This window comes from Nomascus leucogenys, chromosome 2 (assembly GCF_006542625.1).
Source record: "Nomascus leucogenys isolate Asia chromosome 2, Asia_NLE_v1, whole genome shotgun sequence".
NCBI classification, from domain to species: Eukaryota; Metazoa; Chordata; class Mammalia; order Primates; family Hylobatidae; genus Nomascus; species Nomascus leucogenys.
The window spans coordinates 38,103,073-38,111,630 of NC_044382.1; the positions used below are offsets into that span (position 1 = coordinate 38,103,073).

Here is an 8,558-nt window from a genome sequence, read left to right on the forward strand (position 1 = left end):
TCCTGTTTTTCCTTCTGACCAACCCCGAGCGCAAAGAAATTGACCTCGCAGCGGTCCTACAATACTTTCATATCATTGGCCAAGCTTTACCCCGCCCCTGCCTCATGCAGCCTATGGCCTAGGCTTTAGGATCCGCGGTTGGTCAGACCGGAACACATGGCCCGAAGACCTGGAACTGGGGACTTCGTTGTTAGCAAGGATGGCGGCGGCCGCAGCGAGTCGAGGAATCGGGACAAAGCTGGGCCTGCGTGAGATTCGCATCCACTTATGTCAGCGCTCGCCCGGCAGCCAGGGTGTCAGGTGAGGCGCGGCATGGTGAGGCGGGCGGGCTTCGGGACGCCGGGGTCACGACCTTGACCTCCCTGAAGTTGAGGGAAGCCCGCGCCCACAGCACCCGCGGCGCTTTCTCCGGCCCCGCAGGGACTTCATTGAGAAACGCTATGTGGAGCTGAAAAAGGCGAATCCCGACCTACCCATCCTAATCCGCGAATGCTCCGATGTGCAGCCCAAGCTCTGGGCCCGCTACGGTGAGTGCGGGACGCCAGGGGTCTGGGGCTCCGGTAGGGGAGCAAGGGTTTGAGAAGAGAAGGGACCGCCCAAGGTCGTGCAGAAACCCGTGGAGAAACTAGAACTCAGACTTTAGCCTTGCTGTTGATCTTGTTTCCATGAAGAAATTTATATTCGCAGGGTTATATGATGCGTTGTATTCCGGGCAACCTAAGTATGGAGGCTGACCGAATCCTGCCTAGGGACCAGGAGCTGATGTTTTTGTAGTTAAGAATGGACTTCAGACAGGAGAGAAGCTAGTCAATATAGTTTCTCCAAATAACGTGTAGCCAGTGTCAGTCCAGGTAGTGTGTGAGAATCTCAGTAATTTTGAGCACGTAGAGCTGGGCCCTGTGCTGAGTGCTTCCCTGCCTAACTCATTTAATCTTCATTAGTTAGGAGGAAGCGTGTTCTTCTTTTCTCATTGTAGAGATTAGAAAGCGGAATCAAAACTGTGGAACATATCCAAAGTAATGCAGCTAGAGTATAACAGGATTGAGCCTTTACATTTATTCCCCTTTCCTAGAATGCACTTACCCCTCTAAGACTGGCATGGCAATGTATTGCAAAATGAAATTTTCCTATCACGTTGCCTAACACATTGTAGGTATGCAGTAAATGTTTATACATACTGAATAACAGGATTTTAATCACAGCTTTTAACTATATGGTGCCCTGGGAATGTCGGGAGGAGGTGGAGGAGAGTGACCACCTTAAGCAGATTGGTTCTCAGAGTAGGCATCTGTGAGACACAGTAGACATTAGACGTGCACTAATAATTGGAGGAGGAAAAAAGCTTCTCCTTCCAAAAGCCAGTAGGCTACAGGAGGAGATAGACACGAGTAACTTCAGTGTATTGTGTTGGGTATTATGTTAGATAGCCTAAGGGAGCCTAGAGAATGGGTACCCAGCCGGGTGTGGTGGCTCACGCCTGTAATCCCAGCACTTTGGGAGGCTGAAGCAGGTGGATCACCTGAGGTCAGGAGTTCGAGACCACCCTGGCCAAAATGGTAAAATCCCATCTCTACTAAAAATACAAAAATTAGCCGGGCGTGGTGGCGGGCACCTGTAATCCCAGCTACTCAGGAGGCTGAGGCAGGACAATTGCTTGAACCCAGGAGGTGGAGGTTGCAGTGAGTGGAGATCGCGCCACTACACTCCAGCCTGGGTGACAGAGCAAGACTCCATCTAAAAAAAAAAAAAAAAGAGAGAGAGAGAGAGAATGGGCACCCAGCTGAGGCTGGACCCATGCAATACATTGCTCACAGTAGTTAATAATAAATGCCTACAGTGCCTGCGAAAGCTTCCCTGAAACAACCCATTGTGGCCATCCAGAATCAGCCAAAATTCTATTTGGACTTGGGCTTCCTAGATGTGTTTGAGACCTATTGTATTAATTCTAGGCATACCAAATGTATTTTGATCATATCTGTTTAATACTCTTCTCATCTTAACAAGACTAAGATAAAGACAAAGATCTTTTATTTTACTTTGGTAGCCTCCACGGTGCAGAATAGGTAAAGACACCTCCCTCTCTCTCCTCAGCATTTGGCCAAGAGAAGAATGTCCCTTTGAACAATTTCAGTGCTGATCAGGTAACCAGAGCCCTGGAGAACGTATTAACTGGTAAAGCCTGAAGCCTCCACTGAGGATTAAGAGCAACAGCCCCAGAGCCTGGGCTCTGCTGGACTTAGTATAATGTGAAAAAAATGTGTTCTCCTATTCCTAATAAAGCTTGTGCTGTAAAATACTTTCTCAGGGTGTTCTTGTCCTCATCTACCCTCTACCCCTTATTGTGCAACCACTGAGGCAAAGTAGCTTAATATAAAAATAAAACTTTATTCTGTCTCATCAAAAGCTACCAGCTGCTGAAGCAAAAATGAAGGGTGGGGGGCAGGGATTCTAGGGCCCCAGAATAAGTAGACCACACTGAGTCCCTTTTGGTTCTCCTGCCTAGATAGTGCTGAGTGAAAGAGAAGCTGGGACCCAAAGGTCTTGCCTTAGGTGTGGGAGCAGAGAACATGAGACCTCATTATGGTCCTAAATCTCCAAAGGCTCTACTGGACAAACAAGCTTGATGTTAAGAGAGAGGGGAATGAGTGACATTGAGAAACAAGATCACCCTTGAAGAGCTGTCTGCTGGAGAGCATACACACGATCCTGGAGCTGGGCCTCTTCCTGATGCCTTTCCAGGGCCCGCAGCCCTGACTGCTGCAGGAAGACCTGAACAGCCTAGGGGCAGGGAAGAAAATTCAACACACCTGGTCTCTGTGTCCTAAGACTCAATTCCCACAGCCTCATGGGTCAGCCCACTTTAGAGGGTGCATTCCCCCACAAGAGGATGAAGGTTCTGACATGGAATCTATATAGGTTAGCCAGGCCCAGAGAAACAACTATAGTTAGGACTGGACGGGAAGGGAGCCACTGTGTGGCTTCAGAACAGGGGTGACTGAGGATGTGGGCCAGAAACCTATACCTCTGGCTGATACAGGAACAGCAGATGCAGCAGCTCCAAACTCTGGCCTACTACTTCAGTGTCAGAAAAGGCTAGTGTGTGCAGCAAGGCGGGAAGCAGGGGCCCTGGCCACAGTCGCTGGCAGTAAGCAGGACCCTTTTCTGCAACATTGCACAGAACTGTGAGCACCTGCAGATAGACACATATATAGTCTACAAAGAATGAAACACAAAGATCATAACAACAGCTAAAATATGACATGGTGACCACATGCCCAGGCACCATGCCAAGCTCTTCTACATGCATGTTCTCATACTCCTACAACTACCCTATGATGCAAGATTATCCCCAGTTATAAGTGAGGAGACTGAAGCTTAAGGTGGTTAGTTGATTTGTCCAAGGATAAATAATCCAGTTTAAGGGACACACACCTAGATTGGTTGGGCCCTGAGGCCACACACCACCACCTGCTGGCCCTCAACTAAAGGTACATCTGAGGGCTCAGGACTGCTGTCCCATACAATCTGACTACCAGATCTTGGATTCAAGTGACCCCAATACATACCATTACGCTCACCACGTTAGATACTGGCAACAGCTGTAAGAGAGGCTCAATCAGATCCAGGGAGAGCAAGGAGGTACAGAAACTAGGACTGTTTGCTGGAAGAGAAGTACCAGGGTGAAAAACTGCTTTCCCCCACCACCCCTGTCAATACTACCCACCTCAGCCTAGGCCATGAGGAAATATCCCCATTATCCAAATGTCCAGGCCTGGGCAGATTATGGTGCGTACCAGTGAGGTTGTTGAGGAGCCAGAGGCCCTCAGGGAGCAGACTGGGCTGTTTCTGGAAAAAGAACTGCAGAAGGATAAATAAGGCTGCCACAACACGCTCATCTCTGAGCTGCATTTGCCCTCCCACAGTCTCCACTGCTGCCTCAGTTAGCAGGTTGCTTAGACATCGAAGCACGGGGCATGCCAGCTACAAAGACAAATTGGGGGGTCAGGTCTAAGAAGGAAGAGGTTGCCTGCATTCCGGACTATGAGGAAACATCTCCCAGAATTTCACCTGACATCTTCACCTACCAGCTCCAGTCCTGCGTCCTCGGTTCTCTGGACAGCCGCAGCCAAGTCCAACAGCAGCAACCCCAGAGTAGACAGAGCCCCATGGCCAATGAGCAGAGGATTGCTGACCTGGCTGGGCAACAGGAAGCAAGCAGTCCCTATGTATATAGTCAATTCCACCTTTAAGAAGAGAAGCAGTTGCCTGGGCGTAGTGGTTTATACCTGTAATCCCAGCACTTTGGGAGGTTGAGGCAGGTGGATCACCTGAGGTCAGGAGTTTGAGACCAGCCTGGCCAACATGGCGAAACTCCGTCTCTATTAGAAATACAAAAATTAGCTGGGCATGGTGGCACGCACCTGTAATCCCAGCTACTCAGGAGGCTGAGGCAGGAGAATCGCTTGAACCCAGGAGGCACAGGTTGCAGTGAGCTGAGATTACACCACTGCACTCCAGCCTGGGTGACAGCGAGAGTGTCTCAAAAAAAAAGAGAAACAGCTAAGATCTGTGGGTCTACTGGGCTCCAAAAAGAGAAGACAGTGGAGGGAGGAAAACTCACTATAGCAATTCCAGACACAAGTTCAAAGAGTTGAATGTCATGGAAGGGAGCCCCAGGAAAGATCTGTGATACTTTCCCAATTGCCCTGTTACCTGCAGATGATGTAATGAAGGCACCAGGCAAACTCCACAGCGACCCCAGGGTTCAGCTTTGGGCCAGGTTGCAACATTTGTAGCATGTGCTGAGGGAGAGTGGAGGCCAAGATGGAGCTGCTGGCAGAAGCAGGGCTATAAGTAGGAACCAGGAAGATGGCCAGTGGCTCTTACCAAACCCTGATAGCAGGTGGGAAAGTGTCCAAACCCAAAGCCCTGCCCAGATGGGAAAGTGTCCAAACCCAAAGCCCTTCCTAGCCAGACACATGAAGTTAAAATGTGCAACAGCTCTGGAAATCATTCAGGCATCCGGGAGCTATACTACTGAGTGGGTCACCTCTGGCTGCACATCTAAAGACAGTTTTACTCACGGAATGATCTTCTCTGGAGCTTCCTCAGCCTGTAGAAGCTGGGACAAGGCATATCCGAGAGCTTCCAGCACAGCCACATGGGGGGACTGGAAGTAGACAGGGTAAGGATCTGACTGGAAGCTGGGTCATAAGGTCTTCAGAGACTTTCAGCCCCTTGGCCCAGGGCAGAGGCTAGAACTACCTAACTAAAGTAGATGGAGCATGTGGGGAGGAGCAAAGGAAGGGTTGCCCAGGGAGGAAGAAAGGAATCACCTGGATGCAGGCAGCCAAGGCTGGAACAATGCCCTGTGGCAGGAGCTGCCTTCTCACAGCCTCACTCTCCACGATCAGGTTACCCAGTGTATACAGACACAGCTCCTGAGAATAGGCAACAAAAGCACTGGGCTTGGCCTGTTTCATGCCAGGCTGGGTGTGGGTAGATGGGGAGGGGAGGTGATGGGGATGCTGCAGCAGCTATCCTTGAGGCTCACAGAGGGTGGGGAGATGATGGGTGTAGCCATGGCTGTAGGCATAAGGGCAAACATGTTTTCTTCCTCCTACCTGCCAGCTCAAACTGGTCCCAAAAGCACAATTTTAAAATCTAAACCAAGAACAAGATAGGAAGGGACAGGGCTTACTATGAAGTCTGAGCTGTGACCGGAGAGGTAGGTGAGGAGGTAGGAAGTGGCTGGCAGGCAGGCCTCAGCAACGGTGGACTGCTCGGAGTGAGAGAGCTCATGCAGGCACCGAGCCGCCTCAAGCTGCAGCAGGGCCTGGTTGCTGGTCAGGAGCCCGACCAGGGTCCGCATGCTGCCCTCCAGCCTATGTGAGTGAGTACCAGAGCCCTGCTTAGCTTGTGGCCCATCCCTCAGAGCTCCAACTCCTCCCTCCCCACACCACCCACACTGACCGGATGAAGATTTGCTGCGTTTCAGGGTGCTGCAAGCCTCGACGAAGGCTGACCAGAGCCCGCTCTCTCTCCTTTTCCTCTGTCCCCCGCTGGGCTTGCCGCAGGAACTGCTGCACCTGGAGTTCAGGGCAGGGAAAGGAGAACACATAGTTTCCAGAAAGCAAGTCCTAAGTCTCTCTCTGCCCACTTCACCTGTGAGCCTTCCAACATCACACCTCCAGAACTTGTTATTCACACTAATGCAACTAATAAGCATCTACCTTGCAGTGGAGTGGACAGAGAATCAGAACTGAGTTCTAATACAATACCTGCCACTTACTCCACATGGGACCTGAACCTAAGTTTCCTCACCTGAAAATGAGAATAACATCTATCCTGCCTTCATACAGGGTTCTTTCAAGGATATTTAAACCTCTCAGCCTGGCAAAACCTACTCCTCCAGCCATTCTCCCCATGCAACCTACACTCTAACAACAACTAGCATAACATGAGCTTTTTTTCTTTTTTCTTTTTTTTTACACTTCCAAGCTTTTGCACATGCTATTCCTTCTGCCTGGATACCCTCTCCAGCTTCCCACTCTCTTCAGATTTCTGCTCCTCATTCCCTCTGGGAAGTCAGCTCTTTTTGAGAGACTTAGGAGTTTCTCTTGGTCCTCATGTTTCCTTCCCTTGTGACATCTGTCTTCTTCACCGAGCTGTGAGCACCTCAAAGAAAGGGACTCTAACCTTTCATCTTTGTGTACCTCAGTGACCAGCACAGTGTCCTGGCATAAAGTAAACACACAATGGAATAGTACAACCTAGGAATAAGTTGATAATATATATGTCAACATAGTATGTACAGTAAACTATGTATGTAAACATAATACAAATACAGGGGATACTCAATGCTTGCTGAATAAATCCTTTCATTCACTCATTCAATAAATACTGAGTACTTAGCTATATGCCAGATAATGTGCAGGCAACCGGGTTTTCAATGACAAATAACACAGGATCTAGGTTTTCCTGCAATTAAAGTCTAGTTGGAGAAATAACAACAAACAAACCATTAGATAATGATTAATATTCTACAAGAAACAAGTAGGTGGCCGGGCACAGTGGCTCACGCCTGTAATCCCAGCACTTTGGGAGGCCTAGGCGGGTGGATCACGAGGTCAGGTGTTCGAGACCAGCCTGACAAACACGGTGAAACCCCGCCTCTACTTAAAATACAAAAATTAGTGGTGGCGCGCGCCTCTAATCCCAGCTACTCGGGAGGCTGAGGCAGGAGAATCGCTTGAACCCGGGAGGCGGATGTTGCAGTGAGCCGAGATCATGCCACTGCACTCCAGCCTGGCGACAAAGCGAGACTCTGTCTCAAAAAAAAAAAAAGAAAAAAAAAATAGGCTCTCAAGACAGAATACCAAAAGAAACCCGCGTTAGACGTAGCGAATGCCAAGGGCTTGAGACACGAGTCCGATATATCCTTGCAGAAACTGAAGAGGACGGTGGGTAGGATGAGAAAACTGATAAAATTGGAGTTAGGAAGAGGCTAGACCATGCCATGCTTTGCGAGGCACAGGAAAGATTTTGGTCTCCACGTGTTTTTAAAGGACGTATTGACGGAGACAAGCATAGATGCAGGGTGACCTTTTAGGAGATTGCAGTAGTATCCAGAGAGGAGGTGGTGGTGGCAGCTTCGATGGTGAGGCATGTAAAGACTTCAAAGCTCTTCAGGAGGTAAACAACTAGGACTTGATGATGGATCGATATGGGGTTGTGGGTCAAAGAGTTGTGCAGGATGATTCCCGTTTCTGGCTTGACCCACTGGATGCATGGAAGTGTAGAGCGGATTGCGTTCAGGTTTGGGGCAGACCTCGAGTACTCCCAGGAGTCTGCCGCCAGCGGGCGTGGACTCCAGCGCACCCTGCCTTGCCCCCTCACCTCGGTTTCCCCGAGGATCGCAGCCACACATCCCTCTCCAGCTTCCTCTGGGGCGTCGTCTCTCAGCAGCCTCTTGCTGACCAGCTGCTGCTCCCTCCGCGCCTTCCGCAGTGCTGGGGGCAGAGGAGCCGGCTGAGCGTGGGAAGGACGACCAGAACCCAGAACCCGCGGCTCCGAGACAGGGGTCTCAACCTATCTCCGACCGCCATATACCCCCGCGCTCCCTCGGCCGCCCACACCTGCCTCCCGCTCCCGCCGGCGGCGCCGTAGCTCCTCCACCCCGCAGACCGTGGGCCGGAGGCGGCCCTGCCGTCGGCTCCACATGGTGGAGCAGGAGGAGGAAAGCTGAAGGAAACAGCGGCCACAACGCTCCCAGGGGCGTAGAAGATGGCACCGACTGCGCAGCCTCAGCACAGGGCGGGACCAGGCGGGGACGGCGCGAGGAGCCGGGTGGGTGCTGGGTGAGGGCGGGGCTCGGCGAGCGGACGCAGCGCGGGGACGGTGGGCGGGGCGAGGGCTAGAGACGCTGCACCACCGGACCAGAGCCAGAGGCGCCGCTCCGCCTCTGATTGATTCCCTGTCTTAGGAATTCTAGGAAAAAAAGTCTCTCATCCCTGACCTCGAGTGCCCCAAGCTAGCAGTGTCACAATCTACTCAGC

At 51.1% G+C, this 8,558-nt stretch overlaps 2 protein-coding genes across 7 annotated transcripts; one reads left to right on the plus strand and one right to left on the minus strand.

The window, feature by feature from the left end:
• Positions 1–2: 2 nt before the first annotated feature.
• NDUFA2 (NADH:ubiquinone oxidoreductase subunit A2) lies at positions 3–2,403 on the plus strand. The gene is made up of 3 exons (XM_003266481.4): positions 3–300; positions 421–527; positions 2,092–2,403. Exons 1-3 carry the CDS (start codon positions 200–202, stop codon positions 2,181–2,183), a joined length of 300 nt encoding a protein of 99 aa, XP_003266529.1. The 5' UTR covers positions 3–199; the 3' UTR covers positions 2,184–2,403.
• On the minus strand, positions 2,362–8,319 carry TMCO6 (transmembrane and coiled-coil domains 6). Of its 6 annotated transcripts, none has more exons than XM_003266484.2 (12): positions 8,139–8,316; positions 7,900–8,012; positions 5,974–6,089; positions 5,702–5,885; positions 5,337–5,441; positions 5,085–5,170; positions 4,714–4,830; positions 4,086–4,197; positions 3,795–3,981; positions 3,567–3,661; positions 3,023–3,190; positions 2,362–2,778 (listed from the first exon to the last, which is right to left on the minus strand). In XM_003266484.2, the coding sequence occupies exons 1-12, from the start codon at positions 8,221–8,223 to the stop codon at positions 2,665–2,667; spliced, it is 1,482 nt and encodes a 493-aa protein (XP_003266532.1). In that variant the 5' UTR covers positions 8,224–8,316; the 3' UTR covers positions 2,362–2,664. The 6 variants fall into 6 exon arrangements, with proteins under 6 accessions (XP_003266532.1, XP_003266533.1, XP_030683845.1 ...); XM_003266485.2 differs by having other exon boundaries at positions 4,714–4,848; XM_030827969.1 differs by having other exon boundaries at positions 2,366–2,778; positions 4,714–4,848; positions 8,188–8,319.
• Positions 8,320–8,558: the final 239 nt, after the last annotated feature.

Excerpts from the sequence above, each read along its gene's own strand:
- NDUFA2 (XM_003266481.4), top strand. The coding sequence starts at position 200 with ATGGCGGCGGCCGCAGCGAGTCGAGGAATCGGGACAAAGCTGGGCCTG. Across the intron at positions 301-420 it reads CCCGGCAGCCAGGGTGTCAG|GGACTTCATTGAGAAACGCT; the intron begins GTGAGGCGCGGC and ends CCGGCCCCGCAG. Across the intron at positions 528-2,091 it reads CAAGCTCTGGGCCCGCTACG|CATTTGGCCAAGAGAAGAAT; the intron begins GTGAGTGCGGGA and ends CTCTCTCCTCAG.
- TMCO6 (XM_003266485.2), bottom strand. The coding sequence starts at position 8,223 with ATGTGGAGCCGACGGCAGGGCCGCCTCCGGCCCACGGTCTGCGGGGTG. Across the intron at positions 5,442-5,701 it reads GTCACAGCTCAGACTTCATA|GAGCTGTGTCTGTATACACT; the intron begins GTAAGCCCTGTC and ends GCCTATTCTCAG. Across the intron at positions 3,191-3,566 it reads CTAACGTGGTGAGCGTAATG|GTGCTCACAGTTCTGTGCAA; the intron begins GTATGTATTGGG and ends GTCTATCTGCAG.